The 25,421-nt window shown below is 39.3% G+C and overlaps 1 protein-coding gene across 1 annotated transcript; it reads left to right on the top strand.

The window, feature by feature from the left end:
* Nucleotides 1–487: 487 nt before the first annotated feature.
* On the top strand, nt 488–25,421 carry LOC122670383 (biotin carboxyl carrier protein of acetyl-CoA carboxylase 2, chloroplastic). Its single transcript, XM_043867233.1, has 7 exons — nt 488–707; nt 3,050–3,082; nt 3,351–3,505; nt 3,660–3,987; nt 4,112–4,183; nt 25,180–25,245; nt 25,359–25,421. Exons 1-7 carry the CDS (start codon nt 543–545, stop codon nt 25,380–25,382), a joined length of 843 nt encoding a protein of 280 aa, XP_043723168.1. The 5' UTR covers nt 488–542; the 3' UTR covers nt 25,383–25,421.

Genomic DNA, 25,421 nt, shown 5'->3' with positions numbered 1-25,421 from the left:
CGTGAATGGGATCCCATTCAGCATGGGTGGAGGAAAACTCGGTACATAATATAATGATAAACTAAGTTTAAATTATTTACAATTATTGAACTCTTTCTATTTCTAACTTAACGATTTCAAGTTTTAATTACACATTTAGGAAGTCCGAGGATATAACTATAAGTAAACTCAAAAAAAGAGGAACTCTCAAGTGAGAGACGAATTCCGTATTTACTCCGAGAGAGAGAGAGAGAGAGATCGTATCCGAAGGGTACTACAGTTAGGAACACCTGAGATGATTTGTTTCGGTTTTAGTTGTAGGAGTCAATTAGGTTCGTTGTAGGTATCGAAACGACATATAGGAATTTTAAAGAGATCTTCATTTGTTCAGATTCAGATTCGTCAGATCTTCTCTTCTCGATAACATCGCCCTCTCTCTCCCTCAGCCATTTTCCTGAATGCTTTGTGCTTTGACCTGAGAGTAGATACAGAGATCATCTTGATCGAAGCTTGTATTTATAAATTGCTGTTGCTCATTCATTGCGGTTCTGGTGTGTTCGAGAATGGCATCCTTCTCTGTATCTTGCCCCAAGTCTTCTGCATTTGCTGTATGCGGATCGCAACTGCAGAAAACACAGCAGTCAAAGATCTCGTTCCTTCCTGCTTCAACATCAAGTCCACCATCGTCGTCATTGCTAGCTGGATCTTCGGTGACTCTGAGACGTCAGGTTGGTTTATCTAGCATTCTCTGTGAGCTACTAGTCTTAACTAAGTTGCAGTGGTGCAGCTGATGATGTTTTACACTTTTAATCGTCGAATACTGTCTTGATCGCCTAAAGTATTGGATTATGCTTCAGAACTTGTCTTCTTTCAAACTCCAATTTTCGTTGGAGGATATTATGCTTCGTTGGACCATACTAACCATTTTCTAATCGATATGACAAGTAACATTTTAAGCTCTGTAAGTAGTTCTTCTTGATTGATGGAAAATTTAGTGGACTTAGACAACTTAACTTCGTCAAAGTGTTTGGACGCCATATGATGACTTCCTTTAACAAGTTTGAACTTAAGAAATCCCCTAGGCTCGTCTGTTGTAAGTTAAGTAAAGGGAATGAAATGAAGCTTAAAAAAAAGGAGGGGGGGGGGTTTACTTTTCTATTGATTTCATAACTAACTCAGAAACCTACTAAAGATAGTAAGTAAATCTACTTCAACTTTAAATTAAATTTTTTGAATTTGAATTAGGATAACATGATAGGGTAATGAATCATTTTGTAAGTGTAATTTTACCATATTGGTAAGATTAAGCTTGCTACATAATAATGATTACAAAATTTTCTATTTTTTTAAAAACAATTAATTTTACTTGCCTTCATTTCCCTTTAATTGTAACCAGACCAAACAGCATGCTTCCTGTTTTTGGATGACATAAAAATGCCAGGGATGACAGTGCATGCACTACAGACCTCTCTTATGTGAGGATGTAACGGCAGCGGTTATTGGTTGCCAAATACCAATAAACAGGGTTTTGTTATGATAGTGCCGTTGTGCTCTCTAGGCACAAGAGACCATTTGTCTTTACTCTTCATTTTATTAGCAAAAGCGGAGCATCTACATTGTAAAAGTTTCTTTTGGGGGGAGTGGGGTGGGTTACTAAAGCTTCAGTTCTAATTGGAATATCAAACGCGATAGCTTTTATGTGAACGTTGAAAAGTTGTAAATTTTGCATGACAGTAGATGATGCTTGCATCTGTTGCTGTTATATTACGATTGTCTATGTCTATGGGTATTGTGAATTTTCGCTGCTTTAGTTGACCATGTTAACTTGAGGTAGTTCATGACAATTTACAATGGGCCAAAACTTGTGATTCATGTTTTTAGGTTTACGTGGTATTAGTTCCTCTCCCTCCTTATTTTATGTAGGGCTTGCACTGGGTTGAATCAAAATTGTGAATCAATTTTGATTAGTAATCTTGTCAAGCAGGTCTCTAGTATTTCCAGAAGAAAAAGAAAAACTAAGACTATCTGTCTTATGAGTTCATTTTGTATTGTCGTTTGTTAGATATAATATTTTTGCATGTTAAAATAAATATCATATTAGTTTTCTGAGAGGGAGAGAAGGTTAGAGAGTGTGAAAGGGAGGGTTACAGAGAGACAGAGGATGAAAAAGGGTTTTGGTCTTGAGAAGAAGGAACGGGGAAGAAGAAGGGTTTCCGTCTTGAATGTTTTTTTTTTTTGTTTTAAATTTCTAAGGATTTGCTCCCAAAGGTTTTTTACATCGGGTCCGATCTGCGGGAACATAAGATCAAATCAGATTTTCTGAACAAAATTCTACTCCCAATCTGCTCCCACAGAGAAGATCAGAGGAATCACTCCTGAGGAGTGCAACCAATTGGAGCCTAAAAGTGGAGCTTTGCACCTGCATAATTTCATTTTTAGAACCGTCCTATAATTCTTTTACACAATGTATCTCCTACTTGCATTTCACACATATAGGAAAATGGTTATAAGAGTTCAAAATGTTCTTTTTTTAGTTGATAACCCTCCCTTAACAATGTGGAAAAATACAAAAGCAAAGACTTTGTATAGAAGAACTTATTGCTAGCCTATTTGCCCAGCCAAATATCCATAGATTATGGCAACTATTATAATCGTCATAGTTTATTATTTTTTGAGGTGACCAAAATATCAAGAAGTTTGGAGTTGTGAAACTTGCCATCTTGGTAAACTATCCTTGTGTTGTACAGCTAAAACATTGATGAACCAGGTGGCGGTCAGTCCAAAGTGCTCTTCCATTAAACTTTTCAACTTTTATATTTCAGTTAAAAAAATGTTCTAAAAAATGTAGATAGACTCATATATGATTAGCTGTTTGACTTGCCACTCATCCATCTCAAAAACCCCATCAGCTTTGCTCCTTCTACGGACAAGTAGTTTCTTGATTGTCCAATGTTCTGCTCCATATGTTTGTGGAATGTGTAGAAAGATAAGCTCGCAGCTTCCCCCCTCCCCATTTTGAATTTGGATTTTAAAATTAAAATTTTTAATGATATGGTTATGTCTTCCACAGGGGCCTTGGCGGAGACGATCAGCTGTTTGCAAGGTACAGTTCCAGCTCAATGAGGAATTTGGTAGTGATCTGAGTCTACCCTGTTTTTGATTAATAGGAACTCCCCCTAATTAAATGACAATTTGCTGTCTATGGAATAATTTCAATCACTTTGAAGATGGGTTCTTTTGAATTTTCCCTAGGGGTGTCTTTTTTTTGTTTTTTCAAATCAAGGAGGGTGTGCTCAAATCACTTCCTTTTTCCTTTATTGCTTTATGAAGTGCTATCTCTTCTCTCTGCTAAATCTACTTCTGCATCCAAGGTTGCCATATCAAATTCAGCTCCAGTACTCGAGACCAAGTTGGAAGTTCCATCATCTGGGGCAACAGATGAACCAGGAGAATCTGCTACCCAAAACGCAGTCCCAGATGCATCATTCATTTCAGCATTCATGACTCAAGTTTCTGACCTTGTGAAGTGAGTGGAAAATAACTTCTTTGTCAACATAATAATTGTTGCTGTTTATTAGTTAACTGCTACAGTTACTCTTTTAGTACGCTCACTTCATAGGTGACATGCAGCAGTGTTTTTTATTTTTTATTCCAAACTGATATCATTTCCTTTTGGGCAGGCTTGTTGATTCACGAGATATTATGGAGCTTCATCTGAAGCAACAGGATTGCGAGCTCATAATAAGGAAAAAAGAAGCTTTTCCACAGCCTCCAGCTGCACCTGCTGTTGTCATGACACAACCAGCTTCACCTCAATATATGCCATCTCAACTTCCAGCAGCTCAGTCTTCTGTCCCCACCTCTCCTGCTCCAGTAGCTCCAGCTTTGGCAGCCCCAGCCCTACCTTCTCCTGCAAAGCTGAGCAAGCCGTTGCACCCACCTATGAAATGCCCCATGGCTGGAACCTTCTATCGGTCTCCTGCACCTGGTGAACCATCATTTGTGAAGGTAAATTGGTTTATTTCTTGTGTCTATTTACTTCAATTAACTTTGTTATGTACATTTGCACATTCATGGATGAGCTTTTTGTCTTTAGATAATTTGTCCATATATCTTTCACTCTGTTCTTCAGGTTGGAGATAAGGTCAAGAAAGGCCAGGTTGTCTGCATTATTGAGGCCATGAAACTGATGAATGAGATTGAAGTAAGTCTCTCTTCTCTAACCATCTCTCTCTCAAGTAAATTCTACTGGATCTGCTCTTATAAAAAAATTTCATCTAATGATATTTTAAAGAGACAATTCAGTTTTATGGTATATAACTGCTATTCTACAACTACTAACTAATAGCTTTCTAGGGATCTCTTCATAATATTGTGTCATAGAAATGCATATTAATCATGTATATGTGCACAAAAACATGCATGCATGTGTGTGCCAGTAGATGAAAGTAATAAGGTGATACTAGCTGCACTATGTACAGTTTGTAGACAAATTTGAAGGTAAATATAAAGAACATGACATTCTTGTTTGGTTAAAGAAACTTAAGCTTTCTTATGCAACCTCTGGTTACAAAACCCTGCTTTTGAGTCGCTATAGGCCCACTCAACTGCTAAAAAATGTAAATACAATAGAGTAGTCGCAATTCTGCAATTTTTTTGAAGTTCAAGACCAATGAGTGAAGAAAAAATAGATTCAAGGACTAATGGAGACTGGTCTAGCCTTACAATAAGTTTCAGAACTAGTTTAAGAGATGATGCACAACAGGGAATATCTTCAACAAACTTTAGATAAATAATAGAACAACTGAACAACCTCAAACTTATTTGACATCTGTTGAAGTCCTGTTCATGTGACACTGTTCACGTGAACAGTGATTTGGTTGATATGTGTATCTTCTATTTTCCTAGTCCTAGTTGGAGTCCTAGTTTCTAATTATGTCAAGTCCTAATTCTACTGTGAGTTGTTAGTCTTAGTTTCAGTTTGAGTTGTTAGTTTTAGTTCTTTTCCTATTGTAACTTGGAATCCTATCATGATTAGGAATTCCTAATCTGATTAGGAGTTCCCCTTTCTATTGTAATTTGAGATTATAAATACAAGCATTATGAGGGAGACTGATAAGTTTAACAGTTCTCTCCTCTTCCTCATCTTTTCTTCTCTCTCAAGTTACTGGTTACAGGTCCTAGGTTTTCTACATGGTATCAGAGCTAGGCAACCAGTGACTGATTCTCTCCAAGATTGCCGCTTTGAGAGTCGGTTTGGGTTTCTGGTTTGAAGAAGAAACCCCTAGTTCAAAGAAGAAGAAGAACTAGGGTTTCATGTACTGAGTTCGTATGACTTTCGTATACTGCTGGTGCTGAATTATTTGATTTTACTTTGGTTTGCTACTGCTGGTTCCATCATTGATTTGCTACTGCTGGTTCCATCGTTGATGTTTGAATATCTCTGTTGAAGATTTATTCGATTATGAAAACTCTACATCAGATTTAGAATCTGATTTCTGCTCTTCTGCTGAAATGCGTTGCAGACTACATACTGATTTGTTGATCGATTAATGAGGAACCTGGTTCTGGGCTGTAGTTGCTTTTGAAGAACCTGCATTCGTTGAAGTTACAAACCCTTTTGTTTTTTCTCTCGATTTGACGGTGATCGAGGGGCTGAAGTTCACGACCTGCCCAATTTTTGCTCGGTTTCTCTTTGCTTGTCGTGAGGAAGACGAAATCTTCTTCACTGTTCTCGTTCGCTGGTTGTTAGAGGTTTCTGATCTCCGCCGGTCTCGAATCTGGTCTCTGATGCCTCCTTTCCCTGGTTTCTCGGTTGCAAGGTTGAAGCCGTTCTTTCCCAGATTTCTCGGTTGCAAGGTTGAAGACGCAACCTTCTTTGTTATTTTTTTTTTTTATCTTGGGATTATATGCTGATCGAACTCGTCATTGTCGCTTCTGCTGTGTGGTTCGATTGGCTCAATTGATGGACTTGAAGGTGTCTTCTTGGAATCATGGTATTTCTGTTGGAATAGTAAAAGAATTCTTCATTGCTTCCTCTAATGTGATCGATTTCTTCGCTACTTTCTCTGATGCAATTGAGTCATGAGGTTGAAGACGGTACTGTTGGTTAATTCCTTATCTCCAGTTCTGCTGCTTCTTTCATTCACTTTGGTCCTTATTTTATTTCCCCTTTCAAGTCTATCCCTAGTTATTAATTGGTAATTCCTTTTGTATCCTTTTCTTTAATCTATCAAGAGACCCTCCTCTGGTTGGTTAATTACAGCTATGCCATCCCTTTTTCAACTGTGTTATTTGGAATTTTGCCATTACCCTTGCAAAATTCTAGTTATTTACGGAACTGCCATTACCTTTTTAATACATTCTCCTATTTGACTACCCAATTGACCCTTGAAAATTCTGGTTTATTACCAGTTTACCCTTTGGCTTGGATTGTATTTAAAAGTGGATTTCCACCAAATTATAGTCATGCCATCCTTTTTTCCAACACCGTTCCCTTTCAATAATTCTAATTCATATCCCAAAACATACCTTTGGCATATACCCATAACCCCTTTGGAAGTTCATGGTATTTTCTAATTTGCCATTTCTTCCTTTTCCATTACCCGTAGCACCTCTTGGAAAAATCTGGAATATTATGTTTTTGCCCTATCTCTTACATCATCTCTGTTATGTCCACGTGTACTACACGTGAGGGGGGGGATTATGTACAGTACACCTGCAGACATTGCAGAACGCAGAACTTGTTGGAACATTGGTGCAAAACATAGAAGATCAGTGTTTTCCACCATTGCTATTGGGTATCCTTGTTATTGGCGTAAGGGGGAGATTGAAGTATTGAAGAGTATTGAAGATATTTGGTTGTTGCCTATTTGAGGACTTTCAGTTGGGTTGATACAATGTTTTTCCGCTGCCTAATTCAGCTCGTTTCCGTTACTTGCTGCTCTAGTTATTGACTTCAAGATTTTATGTCATTATGACAATCTGAGATTTATCACTGGTTAGCTATTGAAGATCGTTAAAAACTGCCTTTTTTTGGAAGAAATTCTAGTCCCGGTTTGCTGATCATGTCTGTCTAGGTTTTGAAGATCAATTATTTCAAGTTCTTAAAGGTTTATTTGGGAGCTACATTCATTTGTCAAGTTGGATTCTGCTGCAACTTAGTTTCTTCTCATTTTGTTCAAGTTGGGCATTAATATTTTGTATGCGCCAACTTGAGGGGGAGTGCTTGCATTATTATGGAGTTCTTTTTTTTCCTTTTAGTTCAAGTTGGATCTTCTTTTTTTACTTATTTGTATAATCCAGCTTGAGGGGGAGTGTTGAAGTACTGTTCATGTGATACTGTTCACGTGAACAGTGATTTGGTTGATATGTGTATCTTCTATTTTCCTAGTCCTAGTTGGAGTCCTAGTTTCTAATTATGTCGAGTCCTAATTCTACTGTGAGTTGTTAGTCTTAGTTTCAGTTTGAGTTGTTAGTTCTAATTCTTTTCCTATTGTAACTTGGAATCCTATCATGATTAGGAATTCCTAATCTGATTAGGAGTTCCATTTCTATTGTAATTTGAGATTATAAATACAAGCATTATGAGGGAGACTGATAAGTTTAACAGTTCTCTCCTCTTCCTCATCTTTTCTTCTCTCTCAAGTTACTGGTTACAGGTCCTAGGTTTTCTACAATATCACATGGACAAAATAGAGGAAATAAGATAGAAGAAGAAGGATATAACTTGAAGATTCTCACCCCAAGCCTAGGCTAATATCTTACCAATCACCCCAGCCTCTCACCAGGAAAAAAAGTCTCATTGTAACTCTGTTTCTCACAGAAGAATTGTATAAACTCAATTCCATTAAAATTTTGATTTCAAATGCTTACAAGCAACTCTTTTTATAGAGAGGTTGGGAGGGTTCTAGTCCTTTGTTGGAACTTCATCCTAGAGTTGATGGCATGTACATTTCTAAGGACTTACATTGGGACTTTTTTCAAGATATTTAATGAACCTTACATTTCAAGGTCTTTCACAACCAATAATGAAACCAACCTATTGACATCCCCAAGAACCTATTGATATCCCAAGACTTCACAACTTTAGTGGACTAGATACAATTAACTAGTTAAATTTGTATGGGCTACTCATCCTTCATAAATGGGCTTTCAAAATAGGCTCATTACAATATTAAACATAACAATTCCCAGCCCATGACTAATGTAGTCCTAGATAGGTAGGAAACCTACTAGGAGCCAAGCAACATGATCAACTAAAAGGGGGGCTGCTGGTCCGAATGGACAGAATTGAATTTTGGTCAATTCCTAGGGTTAGGTATGGGGGAATGGGGTAATTTATATCTGGTTTTAATAGGCAGGCCTAGGGGAAGCTACTAAAACAGGTTTGAATCAGCTTTGAATCAAAATTCGAATTCCAGAATTTTAGGGTTAAGGTTTGGGTTTTAGGTTTTAGAATCTAGGTTGAAAACTAGGGTTTAGGATGGGATTTTTGGGCTGGGTTTCTGGTCGAGTTTTACTGGCAGTGGGGGGAAGGTTCGATCAAAATATTGGCCAATTCTGATGGTTAGAATAGTCTGGACAGAATTTAGACTATCTTAGGGTTTTTTGGGTTTTGTGGGAGATGAGGGGAATTAGGGATTGACTAATCAGATTGGGCTCAAAGCTGGATCAAGTGTGAGGGTTATGGCAAGGATATTATGCCTGAAATTTGAGGGGATTTGGGTGAAAGGGTAGGGCTGGACAGAACTTAGATGTTCTAGGGTTTATGAAATTAAAACAGAAAATAAAGGGGGAATTGATTGGGGAAGGAGAATGAATGGAAACAGAAATTAAAATTCAAACTTATGGTAGAACTCCACTGGCAGCGAGTCTGAACAAGGGTTGAAGGATAGAACCATCTTTAGAGAGAGAGAACCTCCCAGCCGTCACGGCGTAAGGAGTCATAGGAGATCCACCTGTCCTTCTTCCTTGATAGAACCACAAGGCAACACTCCAAAGGAGGAGCAGCAGCAGCAATCAGCTAGCCAACAATTTCTTTGTTTTTGTCAAATATTCAAATGTGGGGGAGCCTCCGCAATTTACTTTATTTATAATATGGCTTTATGCCAAATCCTAATACAACTTAATGACTTCTCCTTCACAAAATCGTGGAAAGGAGAGGTTTAAATCTAAACTAATTAATTAAAACAGAAAATGACCAAGATACCCATACTAACTTAAGTTAAGAACTAACTAGGTAAATAACTTAAATTGGACCACTTGAACCAATTGGATACAACCAATTCTAAACCGGTTCAATCTAAAAACAGAAAATTAAACTAAGTATGGAGAATACTAGCAAATAAACCTAATCTATGGCTCCCTAATTAAGCCCTGAGTTCAGGACTTCTTCTTCTTCTTCCTACTTGGAGCTGCATCAATGACCCATATAGCCTACTAAGCTACTTATTTAATCCCTTAGACTTGGATTTGGGTTTATTTTGGCATGAATACTTGTGCTAGAACCTCTGTAGATCTACGTAATACCTCCCTTGATGTAGCCTCACCTAGGCTACTTGAACAACGGATCAGGAGAGTGAGCACAACTTAATTATAAAGAAGCTAAACAGGACAAATTCGCACCCTGTCAGTAAAATGGTGATAACTCTCAACTTACAACTCATTTTGAGGTGATTCAAATTGGAGATTCGAGATAAGAGAAAGGGCTACAAATTTTATCAAGAAAGTTTCTTCAGATTCTTAGTTTAGGTTATCCGAAGTTGTGTTCCAAGTGAAGACAATTGCAAGGATAAAAGAAAAGGTAATTTGGATGGAGTGAATGGTAGAGTGAGCGACTTCTCTTCTAGAATGCCAATCAACTCTAATGGTGACCTACAACTCTTCTAGGATATAGGTGAAGAATAAAACTCCTACTCTTCTAGGAAGGAGAGAAATTTCTTCAAGGTTTCTTGGTTGAACTCTTCAAGGTTCACAAGGGAGAACATCATGGTTCTAACACATGCTCAAAGCAGTTTCCATTCAAAACTCAAGCCGTTACAAATGACAATAGTGAGGCCTTTTCTTGATTCTAATTGAGATCCTAGGACTGAGATTGATTCTTGAAAGAAAAAAAGAGAGACAATTAAAGGAGAGAAGAATAAAACTCCTGCAAATCAACTCTAATGATGGCCTACAACTCTTCTAGGATGTAGGTGAAGAATAAAACTCCTACTCTTCTAGGAAGGAGAAAAATTTCTTCAAGGTTTGTTGGTTGAATTCTTCAAGGTTCACAAGGGAGAACATCATGGTTCTAACACATGCTCAAAGCAATTTCCATTTAAAACTCAAGCTGTTACAAATGACAATAGTGAGGCATTTTCTTGATTCTAATTGAGATCCTAGGACTGAGATTGATCCTTGAAAGAAAAAAAGAGAAACAATTAAATACCTACTACATTGGTCTACTTAAAGTATTAAAGTTCCTATGCATGTATCCTTCCTTCAAAGTAATATCATAAATTCCCTAGAGATATGAGTTCATGTATCTTCAATTCCCATGTGTTGGGGTCTTCAAGAGAAGAAGATTCATTGCTTTGATGAGACTTTCCATATCTCCACGTTGAAAGGACAAGAACAAGAAGCAAATTCAGATTTCCCACTCAGCTTTGACACACTTTACCAAAAAGGCCATAACTTCTTGTAGAAAATAGCTAATCATGCACAGTTTTTTTTTTTGGTTGGAAAGTAGACTTCTAGATCTTTCCATAAATATAAGGCTCATGGTCTAATTCTTTCACAGATCTTTCCATAAATATAAGGTTCATGGTCTAATTCTTTCACAGTTGGTACAGGTGTCATCGTGAAGTTAGTCCAAAACTATTGATTGCAATTGTTGTTGATTGCATGGGCTCGACTTGCATGAGACTAAGATGGACTTGGACCAGTTTTGCTTAAAGTCATTTTGTTGGAATATGTAATCCAGAATACCGTGGGGGTATTCTGGTCTTTTTGGGGTAGTTTTATTCTTCTTATGTTACTAAGTGTAAGTGGGCTATATGGGTTTTAGTCCCACATCGCCTAGTTTAGTCTCATTGTAATTTCCCCTCTATTATAAATAGAGGGGATTACCTATCAATGAATACAACACATTATTTTCTCTCATTCTCTCTTTCTAACCCACGATTCTGCCAACATGGTATCAAAGCTGGTCTGATCTTGGTTAGAAAAAGAGAAAAAACCCTACTCCATCTCTCCAATCGACCTCTCCTTCTTCTCTCTCTCTCTCTCGGCTTCTCTTTTTCTGGTTTTCTTCTTCTTCTCCTTGTAAGGGGGCAGCACTAATGAGGTAAAATCCCTGACCAATGATTTAGTTGCTGCCCTCCTCCATTCTATCTACTTTTTTATAGTAAAATACTACTGGAATCATCTTTGCGATTTGGGATTTTTCAGAATTTTTTAGAGATCAACTTCCTATTACTATTGAAGGCTGACCTTCCACCATTGGAGCTCCCTATGCACCCTTCTCCAGCCCTTTTCTACCCTATTCCATTATCCTCATCCCCTATTTCCTTTTTCTCCGAGCTTTAATTAATTCCAGCCACCATACCTTAATCGATTTCAACTTGTCAAGGTTTTTCAAAACCCTGACTCCAATCGATTTTGGTGTTTCCTTTTTCAGATGCAGCTGATCTTTTGGGGGTGATTCCCTATTACTACAAGCCCTACTCGACCTAAGTTTAGACCCTTTCTGATGGCTGGATTTGTTTCTACAGCACCTTAACCTGCTAATTTGGTTGCCTGCCAAAAACCCTAACTTTCAGGTTTCAGTTTTTGCTAATTTTTGGAGGGCTAATTACTCCCACTTCAAGGACCAATCGACCTCAATATTGCACCTATCCAAGTTTTTTGAAGACCCCTACCCCAATCGATCTCTTCTTTTCAGGGTTTTCCAAAACCCTGATAAAAATTGATTTGGGCTAGGGATGTTTGCTGCTGTTCGAGTGCTTTGGAGGTGGTTCTAACATTAAAAGAGAACTCTCCTTCATCAGTTCAAGGCTTGAAGAAGGTCCTTTATGCTGGTGTAGTGCTGTAATTCTGCCCTGCTCTACTTCTGCGATTTTTTGGAGTCTCTCCCCTTTGAAGATCAGGTCTCACTCTTATTGGAGATTGATTGTTCACCTTGGAGGTTCCATTCTAGCAGCCTTGGTCAGCATCTATTACATGTCTACATCAGTAATTACAACCCCCTTTCCCTAAATCGATCTCAATTTCAGGGTTTTCTAAAACCCTGACAACAATCGATTTTAGGGTTAGGGTTTTCCTATCAAGCTCATATTTTGAGGAGAGTCTTATACATATCAGAGGAGTATTCAACCCATATTTCAGCATCATTCATCAGTTATTTTTGGAAAAAATTCAGGTTCATTCTTATGGCTCGATTTTTCCAATTATCAACCTATTTTCCTTGTTCTTATGTGGCTGGCTGCTTCAACTACCTATTGGATCTACTGAGTGATTATCTTATATTTGTTGGTTCTATTGAGCTTTACTACCTACCTTGCTGGTTCTATTGATTGGCTTCTGTAAGCATGACTGGTTGACATGTTACTGCTGCCTTTATGTGGACTACTGCTGCCCTATTATTGAGACTGAGTATCCTACTATTGGAGATCGAATTTCTTTCATTATTGAAGACTTAAATCTACTACCCTGGAGATCAGCTTATTTGGGATTGCAACAGTGTGTTCCAAGGTTATTGGTTGCAACTACGAACCTATTCAGTTATGTGAATCTTTTCTGGTTCATATCCGGCTTACTTTGAGAGTTTGATCCTAGCATTGTTCGCAAATTCAGATCTGATCCAAGTTTTTTGTTTAAGCTTCTTGCATCCATTGCTGTCCAAATATCTTCGTCAATTCTATTTAGCATGTGGGAGTTTATAAATTGGAGTTTTGCACACTTGTTCTTCCTTGTGTAAAGATCGATCAAGTTTTTGAAGAATAATGCCTTCTCCTTCTAAAAATCAGACCTATTTTTTTATAATTCAGATCTGATCATTGGAGATTGGTGTTTTGGAATTAGTTTGATCGATTGAATAAGATTGAAGATTACTTTGTTGCATTGTTTTTGTCCATGGTTCATTATCCCGCTGCTCTTTTCACTTCATCACCTCCCAAAACATACCTTTGGCATATACCCGTAACCATTTTGGACGATAATGATATTCTCTAATTTGCCATTTCTTCCTTTTCCATTACCCTTCGCACCTCTTGGAAAATTCTGGAATATTATGTTTTTGCCTTTCTCTTATATCATCTCTGCTATGTCCATGTGTACTACACGTGAGGGGGAGATTATGTACAGTACATCTACAGACATTGTAGAAGCAAAACTTGCAGGAACACTTGGTGCAAAACATAGAAGATCGGAGTTTCCACCATTGCCATTGGGTATCTCCTTTGTTATTGGGTTGAGTTTGCCGTAAGGGGGAGATTGAAGTATTAAAGTATTGAAGATGTTTGGTTACTGCCTGCCTATATGAGTTTCTATAGTCGGGTTGATTTTTTCCACTGCTTGATCTTTTCTGCTGCTTGATTCCTCTGCTTGCTGCTCTAGTTGCTTATCTTCAAGATTATCAGTCAGAGATTCATCACTGGACAGCTGTTAAAGATTGGTGAAAGTTTGCTGCTCAAGTCTGCCTAGGTTTTGAAGACCTATTTTTTCAAGTTCTTGAAGGTTTATTTGGGAGCTGCATTCATCTGTCAAGCTGGATTCTGCTACAACTTAGTTTTTTCCCTTTTTTTATTCAAGTTGGACATTAGTACCTTGTATGCGCAAACTTGAGGGGGAGTGTTAGCATTATTAGGAGTTATTTTTTCTTTAGTTAAAGCTGGATCTTCTTTCTTTGCTTATTTGTATAATCCAGCTTGAGGGGGAGTGCTGGAATATATAATCCAAAATACCGTAGGGGTATTCTGGTCTTTTTGGGGTAGTTTTATTCTTCTTATGTTACTAAGTGTAAGTGGACTATGTGGGTTTTAGTCCCACCGCCTAGTTTAATCTCTTTGTAATTTCCCCTCTATTATAAATAGAGGGGCTTACCTATCAACGAATACAACACATTATTTTCTCTCATTCTCTCTTTCTAACCCACGATTCTGCCAACACTTTTGTATCTTATAAAAGTATGGATATGATCCATTTGAGTAGAGAGAGCTGGTTAGGGTCGACCACATGGGTGCGGGCGTGGCCTGCATCATTAAAAATTCCCAAGTTAGCTTGCAAGATCAAGAGATTGCGAATAGCCTTTTGCCATCCACGACCACTAGAGATGGTAAAGGAGGTATGTGCTTTATCTTCTTCAATGAAAGATGAGTCGACCGTTTATGTTGTCACCAAGAAACTTGAGTTGAATCCACATCCTATTTTTGATGAATAACTAGATGTCCATCGATACACGTGGTTGTATTGAGGAACTTGAATCAGTTCTGGATTTGAGTAAACCATTGGTGTTCAATGAATATTCGGAAGAACCCCATGAACATGGTGACTTCAACATGCTTGAATCAGCTCTTACAACATATTTGATTCCAATTTCTTTTGGAATTTTTATATTGCTTTTGCAGGATACAAGAGTTTGAAGAAGGTGTTTGACGATCCGTATTTGGAGATGTTTTTCACTCATCTCATCATATACGCGTGCAAGCTATGGACCTCATCAAGAAATCAGATTTGATTACAACTTTTGATTATATTTTCATTAACAAATCAAAAGCTATACTGAAACATCTTTTGATTCTAATACAAGCCATAAATGGAGATCTTAAATTTCCATTTGATCTTGGTGGAGTTCGAGTACTTTTGGGTGGAACTAGAATTCGATGATGAATTCTTTTGAATAAGGGGAGAATGATGCAAGCCACACCCGCACCCATGTGGTCGACCCTAACCAGCTCTCTCTACTCAAATGGACCATAGCCATACTCTTATAAGATACAAAATACTTTAAACCAAAACTGGTCCAAGTCCATCTTAAGTCTCATGCAAGTGGAGCACATGCAACTGGAGCCCATGCTATTAATCAACAACAATTCTAGTCAACAATTTTGGGTTAACTTTACGATGACACTTGTACCAATTGTGAAGGAATCAGACCATGAGCCTTATATTTATGGAAAGATCTGGAAGTCTACTTTCCAACAAAAAAAAACGGTGCATGATTTACTATTTTCTACAAGAAGTCATGGCCGTCTTGGTAAAGTGTGTCAAAGCTGAGTGGGGAATCCGAATTTGCTTCTTGCTCTTGTCCTTTCAAAGTAGAGATTTGGAAGGTCTCACCAAAGCAATTAATCTTCTTCTCTTGAAGACCCCAACACATGGGAATTGAAGATACTGAACTCATATCTTTAGGGAATTTATGATATTACTTTGAAGGAAGGATACATGCATAGGAATTTTAATACTTTAAGTAGACCAATGTAGTAGGCATTTAATTTTTTCTCTTTTCTTCTTTCAAGAATTAATCTCAACCTTAGGTGATGCAGGACAAACCTGGTTCGATCCGTCGATCCACGGGTTGGGACCCGAACCAGACCTGGACCCATTTTTATTTAGGCAATTACTTAACCGGGCCAATTTCTGTTGCACTTTTGTTCAGTTTTCGGTTCAGTTTTCATGAGTCTTATGTAATTTTAGTCCAAGCCCAGGCCCAGGCCCACTTGGACTAGTTCTTTAAGTTCTTTGAGTCAAAGACTATTGGGCTTTGTAATTTTGGTCCAGGCCCAGGCCCACTTGGACCAGCCCTTTAAGTTGTTTGAGTCAAAGACTAGTGGACTTCTTGGAACTTGTGCTCCATTAGTTTTAGGAAACAGCTCAGCTATTGGGTGTGTTTCCCTATGTGTTGGTCTTCCCAAGGGGAGGTCAATAATTTTCTATTGTTTGTTTCTTTATTTAAGCTGTGTACAGGCCATTTGGCCATGTTAGGTGGAATGAAAATGAAAACTTTTTTGGGACTCTTGAAAGCTCCTCTTCCTTTTTGCGTGAAGCAGTCTTCCCCCCCCCCCCTCCTTTTCTTCTTCTTTCTTCCCCATGGTTTCTTTCTTCTTTCCTCCTTGCTATTCTGAAATTCTGATTTCTTTCTAATCCCCACCCCCCTTCTTCTATTTCTTCTCAAGGTTTATTCTCTGCACCCCCTGCAATATTGATTTCTTTCTATCATCTCCTCTCTCCTGATTTTGTCCTCCATTATCTGGTATCAGAGCCGAAGCCTGACCGAAGGATCCCATCTTCCTTCCCTTGTGATCTCTCTTCCTCACTCTGTTTATCTCTCTATCTTTTTCATCTCCCTCCAGTTGATTGCTGCTGCTGTTGCTGCTACTGTGAGACTGTAACAATCCTCTACAATAGTACTTTTTGAAGACCTGATTCGGCTCCTAATCCTCACATAGACCTGCTGCTGTTCACACCACCAATTGGAGAGCTGCTGCACACCTGCGGCTCAGTTTCTCTGCCCAGATTCTGCTGCAACTTTAGGGTTCCAGAACTCATCAACCACTGAGCCTATTGAGGCTAGATTTGAAGCATTTTTGGAGTACATCCCGTCCTTCAATCGACCCTGCTTGGCTTCCCCAGCTGCTGGCCAGATTGAGTTCCTCACTGACCTTCTATTTTGAAGACTAGTTTCTATTATTCAAGCCCTCTTCAGAACTCAGCCTCATCTAAAGAAGGCTTATCAGTTTCCGAGAGCAGTGTTTTCACTTTCTATTTGTCATCTGTAGTAAGGTATTCCAGTGGTTGTATCTTTGTCTAAAACCTGAGGTTACATCAGTCCTAATAGCACTAGTCCAGTAACTTAATATTGGGACTGTTACCTATTTTCTATTGCTGGAACACTGTTATAGCCTACTGTTTTCACTTGTTTTGACAGTACCTTTCCTAGTTTGCCCTTCACCTTATACGTGAGATTGCCCAATAGAAACCCATATTTTTCGAACTCGATTGGGATTGCCCAATGGAAAAGGTGTCATATTCCTTGTTGATAATGAGCAAAGTAGCAATTTCGTCTTGCAACCCGTAGTAGAGATGTTGTCGAAGACCGGCGAGATATGTTATGACGAGCTTGTTGATCAATACTTCGTCGAATTTGCTCATACCACATACTTTGATGGGGCTTGGTGTCAGATATTTCCATCTTCAAGGCGCATCATCAATGTGGGCCGTGATTGGGTGAATGAGCGTTGTGGCAACGTTGACCTTCTCAACAACGCTTGTATTCTAAGGCCATTACATTTGACCAAGGGTCATATTTGAGAGGATTAAAGCCAAAGGTAACCACACCGCAGTCGCATGAAGAACCAATTCCCCCACAGGTTGTCGAAGAGCCCGAGGATGACTTCGCGATCAAGAATAAACTCAATGGTCAGATCGAGGTCAAACCCGAAGAACAGATAGACGGTCCGAATGACAGTTTAAACCCTCATGACGAGATTCCAATCGACGAAATACAGTTGATGGATGATCTTCAGCAGATCATAGCGGCCGATCCTTTTCTCCCTATACTGATTGTTGATGTTCGTGACTTGCCCTGGATCATTGCTCCATCAAAGTTGTTGTTCATGGACGCTGACCAAATGGTGCTGATCCTTTCCTTCTTTAAAACTTGTGGTCGAGTTTTTCTTAACCACGGGAGAGTTGATGCAAGACAAACCCGGTTCGATCCGTCGATCCACGAGTTGGGACCCGAACCAGACCCGGACCCATTTTAATTTAGGCAATTACTTAGCCGGGCCAATTTCTGTTGCACTTTTGTTCAGTTTTCGGTTCAGTTTTCATGAGTCTTATGTAATTTTAGTCCAAGCCCAGGCCCAGGCCCAGGCCCACTTGGACTAGTTCTTTAAGTTCTTTGAGTCAAAGACTATTGGGCTTTGTAATTTTGGTCCAGGCCCAGGCCCACTTGGACCAGCCCTTTAAGTTGTTTGAGTCAAAGACTAGTGGACTTCTTGGAACTTGTGCTCCATTAGTTTTAGGAAACAGCTCAGCTGTTGGGTGTGTTTCCCTATGTGTTGGTCTTCCCAAGGGTAGGTCAATAATTTTCTATTGTTTGTTTCTTTATTTAAGTTGTGTACAGGCTATTCGACCATGTTAGGTGGAATGAAAATGAAAATTTTTTTGGGACTCTTGAAAGCTCCTCTTCCTTCTTGCGTGAAGCAGTCTTCCGCCCCCCCTCCTTTTCTTCTTCTTTCTTCCCCATGGTTTCTTTCTTCTTTCCCCCCTGCTATTCTGAAATTCTGATTTCTTTCTAATCCCCCCCTTCTTCTATTTCTTCTCAAGGTTTATTCTCTGCACCCCCTGCAGTACTGATTTCTTTCTATCATCTCCTCTCTGCTGATTCTGTCCTCCATTATAGAGACCGCAGTAGAGTTTAACCACCAAGTTCGGGATGGATTGGTGTGGTTCCTCTACGCCTAGGACACTAGAATATCGAACCATGAACGAAGAAAGGCATGAGAGAAAAGCATATTGGCTAGTGATTGTGAGGCCCCAATTCTTGACTTGAGGGGACACCAAAGGCCTCTGCCCTTCCATCCCTTGGATAGATAGAGAGGGAGGACAGAGCTTTTGGTTTTTTCATGTTATGTTGTCAAAGAGTTGAACAATGAAAATAGATGGCATAATGGAGGACAGAATCAGGAGAGAGGAGATGATAGAAAGAAATCAGTATTGTAGGGGGTGCAGAGAATAAACCTTGAGAAGAAATAGAAGAAGGGGGGGATTAGAAAGAAATCAGAATTTCAGAATAGCAGGGAGAAAGAAGAAAGAAACCATGGGGAAGAAAGAAGAAGAAAAGGAGGGGTGGGGGGAAGACTGCTTCATGCAAGAAGGAAGAGGAGCTTTCAAGAGTCCCAAAAAAGTTTTCATTTTCATTCCACCTAACATGGCCGAATGGCCTGTACACAGTTTGAATAAAGAAACAAACAATAGAAAATTATTGATCTCCCCTTAGGAGACCAACACATAGGGAAACTCACCCAATAACTGAGCTGTTTCCTAAAACTAATGGAGCACAAGTTCCAAGAAGTCCACTAGTCTTTGACTCAAACAACTTAAAGGGCTGGTCCAAGTGGGCCTGGGCCTGGACCAAAATTACAAAGCCCAATAGTCTTTGACTCAAAGAACTTAAAGAACTGGTCCAAGTGGGCTTGGGCCTGGGCTTGGACTAAAATTACATAAGACTCATGAAAACTGAACCAAAAACTGAACAAAAGTGCAACAGAAATTGGCCCGGTTAAGTAATTGCCTAAATTAAAATGGGTCCGGGTCTGGTTCGGGTCCCAACCCATGGATCAACGGATCGACTGGGTTTGTCCTGCATCACTAGGATCTCAATTAGAATCAATGGTTGAGAAGTTGCAGTAACTTTTAGGATTTCTTGTATTTGCCTATAAAAGGCTTCACTATTGTCATTTGTAACAGCTTGAGTTTTGAATGGAAATTGCTTTGAGCATGTGTTATAACCATGATGAGTTCTCCCTTGTGAACCTTGAAGAGTTCAACCAAGAAACTTTGAAGAAATTTCTCTCCTTTCTAGAAGAGTAGGAGTTTTATTCTTCACCTACATCCTAGAAGAGTTGTATGCCACCATTAGAGTTGATTTGCATCCTAGAAGAGAAATAAGTCACTCTACCCTTCACTCCATCCAAATTACCTTTTCTTTTATCCTTGCAATTGTCTTCACTTGTAACACAATTTCGGATAACCTACACTAAAAATCTGAAGAAACTTTCTTGATAAAATTTTTAGCCCTTTTTCTTATCTCGAATCTCCAATTTGAATCACCTCAAAACAAGTTGTGAGTTGAGAGCTATCACCATTTCACTGACGGGGTTCGAATCTGTCCTGTTTAGCCTCTTTGTAGTTGAGTTGTGCTCACTCTACCGATCCTTTGTTCAAGTAGCCTAGGTGAGGCTGCATCATCCCCACTTAAAAGCATTTGACTCCTATGAATGTTAAAAGGACATATAATGCTCATAAAGTTTCGGGTTGATGCACTTAAAATCATCTCCATGAATCCATGTACAGTCATGCGTTGGTTGACTTATCCACTTGACACGGAAATAGTGATAAGTGTCTCCTTTTTGCATCATGGTGAACTTGTTGCCGACGATATCTTCAATCTTGTCTTGATCTGTTGAAGCAATTGTAGCAACCGAAGGGTATGCTCGCTATCATCCTCATCAATGTAATGTCTCTCATATAGAGTAATGTCAACAACATTAAAATTTGGTAATGGACATATTTGGTGGTAACTCATCTTTTGAGGGTGCAGCTTTGTGTTGGTACTAGGTGTAAACCTCTCCCCGGAGCAATCCACCATGACTATGTCGCCCAACTGAAACTTCACGAAATGGCGATAACAATTGGCTACAGCCTTGTTGTGCGCATCATTGTTGGTTGCAATGTGTCGGTGTACATCGGTCTGAACATCAGTGATGTCATATGAACTCATCGGCCTTGACACTAACTTGTACATGAGGAGGTAGAGGTACCAAATCGATGGGCCTTTTGGGCTGAAGGCCAAGTACTATCTCAAAAAGTGTGTGTCCTGTGGTGCGGTTGACGGAACTATTATGGGCAAATTCAGCAATGTCGAGAATTGACAATCAAGTCTTTTCGTAATCTCGTACAAGACACCGTAGAAAGTTGCCTAAACTTCGATTCACTACTTCCATTTAGCCATCCGTTTGTGGGTGAAAAGCAGTAGAAAGTTACAACTTTGAGTTTGTCCTTAACCATAAAGTCTTTCAAAATTAATTCAAAACAATCAATTCCGGCAGTCCATGTAGTTGCACCACTTCTTTAAAAAATATGGCTGGCATTATAAGTCTTTGGACAAGGTACGAAGGGAGCCATTTTTGAGAACATGTCCACCACCACGTAGATAGAGTTGTGCTTTTCCCTAGTAGTGGGCAGTCCAAGCACGAAGTCTATGCAGATTTGCAGCCATGGTGCATGAGGTAGGCAACGGGAGTATAGTCCTGTATTTTGCTTCGCTCCTTTAGCTAAATGGCACGTACGGCACTTCTTTATCACATTCTGGACGTCCCTTTGAAGATGTGGCTAGTAGTAAAGATCAGCCACTTGAGAATAGGTTTTATCCTTGCCAAAGTGTCCTCCATGTAGCTCCTGAATGAGGTACTTTCTCAAGTGTGGGGAATGCATAAGCGAATTCCCAAAGAAAGAAAGCCATCTTATAATGAATATTTTGCATCAATACCCCGTTGTTGTAAGGTCTAATAAAGTAATAAACAATGGCAAAATCAGCATCGGAAGGGTACTCATCTTTGAAATAATCGATTCTCATGCCTTGGGCTGTAAAGGTGTTTAAGGTAAACAGTTTTCTGCTCAATACATCAGCCGCTTAGTTTTAGCCTTAATCTCAAGGTCAAGGTGAATTCTTGGAGGTATGATACCCACTTGGCGTGCCTATGACTCCCCGTTCTTTGAGAGTGTAATTGCTTGAGTGCTTCATGGTCGGAAAAGAGTATGAACTCCTTGCCAATTAAGTAGTATCTTCAATGTTTGAGTACTTGTATTGTAGCATGTACCTCAAGATCATAGGTATGAGTAATTCTTCTTTACATTGTTCTACTTTCACTATAGAAAGAGATAAGGCGGCTTCCTTGCATAAGGACACCACTAATGCCAACATGAGAAGCATCCGTAGCCACTTCGAACATATGATCAAAATTTGGTAGCTGCAACATTGGGGCTCCGTCATCTTCCTCTTGATGAGTCTAAGGCTTTTGTAACAACTTGGGTCCATTTGAACTTGCATTTGCATTGCTTCATGCACTCGGTGATGGGTGGCATGATAGCGCTGAATCCTCTAATGAACCATCGTAGAAAGATGGTAGGCCATGAAAACTCCGAACCTTGGTGAGAGTTTTAGGTAGTGGCCAATTGACGATGCTTTGGATCTTCTCCGGATCAGCTTAATGAAACCAATGAAGATAACAACAAAAATGAGCACTTCTTTAGGTTGATGTAGAGTTTTTCAACTCGTAGGATTCTCATCACATGCCTCAAGTGGTTAAGGTGATCCTCTTTTGCCTTGCTAACAAGAAAATTGTCAATGAAGGGGCAAAGTACTTGCGTCATAACCCTCATGAAGTTGCTAGGGGCATAGGTTACGCCAAAGGGCATGACTTTCCATTCATACAGTCCATCCTTTGTCTTGAATGTTGTTTTCCATTCGTCACTGGGACGAATGCGAATCTAGTGGTAGCCACTCTTGAGATCTATCTTAGATAAATTTCTGGCTCCTGTCAACATGTCAAGCATGTCATTTAAGTCGAGGAATAGGAAATCTGTACTTGACAACAATCTTGTTAATTGCCTGACTATTGATACTCATGCGCCATGATCTACCTTCCTTAGGTGTGAGTAGGGCTGGTACAACACACAAACTCATGCTCTCTTGGATAAATCCTTTCTTCAGCAACTCATCCCTTGTCTCTTGATTTCAGCATGCTCAGTAGGTCTGAGATGATAAGTGGGTAGATTTGGCAACACCGACCCTGGCACTAGGTCGATAGCGTGTTGAATGTCTGTCATAGGTGGGAGCTCATCCAGAAAGTCTTTCGGTACTAGGTCTGCAAAATCAGAAATTAAATCCAGAATAGGCTTAAGAAACTTAGGTTCAGTTATAGGATCAACTTAGTCACCAAAGCCAATATCAACGCAACCTCCTTGATAGTTTTGAGGAATTCCTGTTGTGGTAGGGCCAACAGCTTCTTGTCTGTATGCTGTCCTTTGCTAAACTTCTTGCTTTCTTGCGGTCCTTTGCCGGTGGCACTCTTCTTTGCTTGCTGGTCCTTGTTCAAGGACTGTAGAATCTGTTTTCTCTTTGCCAGACAGCATGCAGTTTTGCTTTCTCAGCTGTTACATTGATGGGATTTAAATCATGGGTTTGCCGTTGAAGTCAAGAAGCACTGATTCTTCATGCCTCCTACTGGCTACTAGCACATTGTTGTCATACATCCATGGTCTTCCAAGCAACACATTGGTCAATGTCATAGGTATGATCTTGTACCAAACATTTTCCTTGTAACCAGATGCAACTACCGCCTAGAACAGGGTACGCCAATAGGAAGAAGGTTAACAAGAAGTAATGGAGAAGAAATTAGAAAGTAAAGAAAGGACAGAAGGAGAAACAGGAAGAAGAAAAAGAGTTTAGATAGAACTTACCGGTTGGGGGGGGGGGGGGAAGGTTCTAAATTGAGCCAGGGAGAATGAGAGAGAGGAGAGAAAACAGCATCACGCACCACTCACAACCGGGAGGGAAAATATCAAGTTTCATTCCATATTCAGTATCTGATTAATTGATGAATACGATTGCATATAAAAAGACTTCAAGCAATCCTAACCATATTCTGAAACTGAAAACCAATTGTAAATTAGCTTGGACTCATCTCCTATGTTCTCTAACTCCATAAAATAAAATAAAAAACTACTAGAATAACCCAAACAAGAATGAAATTTCCTTAGTATCCCTATGGAACCAAAAACCGGGTTTGGACCCAGTTTTTCTCGATCTGGGTTTTCATATTGGCTCATAGCGGTCCAGCCATGATTTCTCTCTCTTAGGTCTGTTGACCTTGAAAGTCAATATTTTGATGGCTGAAGAAGTTAGATATATGCTGTAACACATGGTTGGTCCCAAACTTTAATGTTCCCACTTTCCAGAGGCTTCCTTATTGGCCCAACTGTTCTCCAGGTGGTTCAAATTAAGGGGTCATTCTGGGTGAACCAATGCGGGCCTCAGCGCAATGGTAAGGTTGCTCTATTGTGACCTAATGGTCATGAGTTCGAGTTAGGAAACAGCCTCTCCGTGAGTGGGGGTAAGGCTGTGTACATTATGACCCTCCCCAGATCCTGCAGTGGCAGGAGCCTCGTGCACTGGTACACCCTTTTTTTAGCTGTCAAGTTTTTGACCCTATTCAACTGTTTACCTTGTCATGTCTTTTACTTCCTATTTGTTTTTTAGCCACCAAAACTTTGATTTTTCTTTTTTTAGGGTATGACTTCTTTTATCTGTGTACGCATAGTGTGTTTTTGGTTGAAAAAAAATGCATTAGTAGATAGTGGTTTGCATGATGTGGACTTCTCTGGCTGCCAACCAAGTCTCCACTTGACAGATTTCCACCCGCCTAGTGGATTAAGTCAACCTGTACTAAACCTAATTTTTTCCCCCCTGGATGTTGTAATCTTAACTAATGGGACATGGAAAGGAAAATGTAACTTTTCTTCACAAGGGAAATTACCCCCCTAGATGACTAAGGCTTGAAAATGGCTCTCTTTGTTAGACTAGGGCCGTGTGGAAGGTTTAACATGAAGAGCGTGTTGAGACTTTTGGGCTGGTGAATCAGTTCGTGTGTAAAAATCATTGAGTGATTTGACAGTGTAACTTTCTTCTGGAGAATGACTGAATGAAACCTCAATCGGATATATGCATTTCACTAGTCTGCAAGTGAACTAGGAGCCCAATTCTTGACGTGATCTGTTTTCTTGTTTAGTTTGGGACTTGAGGATTGATTCTTCTCTATGAGGCCTGCCATAAACCAGCCCAAACCTGTCTTTCCAGCATGTTCAGCCCAACTAAATCATGTTTGTAAAATTGTCTGGTTGGATTTAAAGTGTTCTAACAAAAAAAAAAAAAATGGAATCTTTTTTTTCTTCAGCTAAAACCAACAATGATTGTGCTAAAACACATACTAAATTTGGTAACCAAAATTTCAACTAAATTACTTGGAATCGTACTTAACAACTACTACCTAAAATTTTACTTGTGTCTATTATGCTACACTTTTTCTTAAATATTTTATTTTACACATTTTACCATTCACCAGACACAGTAGTGTGGCCGAAACACTAAAGGATCAGGTTCCAGTCAAGACAAATCCTGCATCTGCGTTGAGTGCTGATATGAGTCATATGTCTAACTTGATCTATTCAAATCATTTGTAGAGATTTTCAAAGAATGGGTTGAGCCATTAAAAGCTTCAACTAGGGTTCTGCTATTCAATTTTATTAATTTGTGTCTAGTAAAGTAGAAATGCCCTTGTTATTCCTTCCAATGACTGCAAGGGCCTCAAAAATGGTGCTACAGGATGCACACAATCTGTAGTTTTATTCTCCTTTTGCTTTTTCTTGCACCAGGCTGATCAATCAGGAACCATAGTTGAGATACTCGGCCAGGATGGAAAACCAGTTAGTATGGATACGGTAAATTATTCTCACTTCTGTGTTTGTGATTTGCTAATGTTTTCTGGGCATTACTTTTTTTGAGCTACTCACTTAATTCCTATTCCTTATATTTCCTATTTTTCTCCTTGCAGCCTCTATTCGTCATTGCTCCTTGAATTAGGTGAAGCCTCGTTGAGTTTAGAGTTTATGTTTAA

The sequence above is a fragment of the Telopea speciosissima genome, chromosome 8, assembly GCF_018873765.1.
Source record: "Telopea speciosissima isolate NSW1024214 ecotype Mountain lineage chromosome 8, Tspe_v1, whole genome shotgun sequence".
Taxonomy (NCBI): domain Eukaryota; kingdom Viridiplantae; phylum Streptophyta; class Magnoliopsida; order Proteales; family Proteaceae; genus Telopea; species Telopea speciosissima.
Note: the sequence above shows the minus strand (reverse complement) of the source record. Positions and strands in the feature narration are given on the sequence as shown.

Excerpts from the sequence above, each read along its gene's own strand:
- LOC122670383 (XM_043867233.1), top strand. The coding sequence starts at position 543 with ATGGCATCCTTCTCTGTATCTTGCCCCAAGTCTTCTGCATTTGCTGTA. Across the intron at positions 708-3,049 it reads CGGTGACTCTGAGACGTCAG|GGGCCTTGGCGGAGACGATC; the intron begins GTTGGTTTATCT and ends TGTCTTCCACAG. Across the intron at positions 3,506-3,659 it reads CAAGTTTCTGACCTTGTGAA|GCTTGTTGATTCACGAGATA; the intron begins GTGAGTGGAAAA and ends CCTTTTGGGCAG.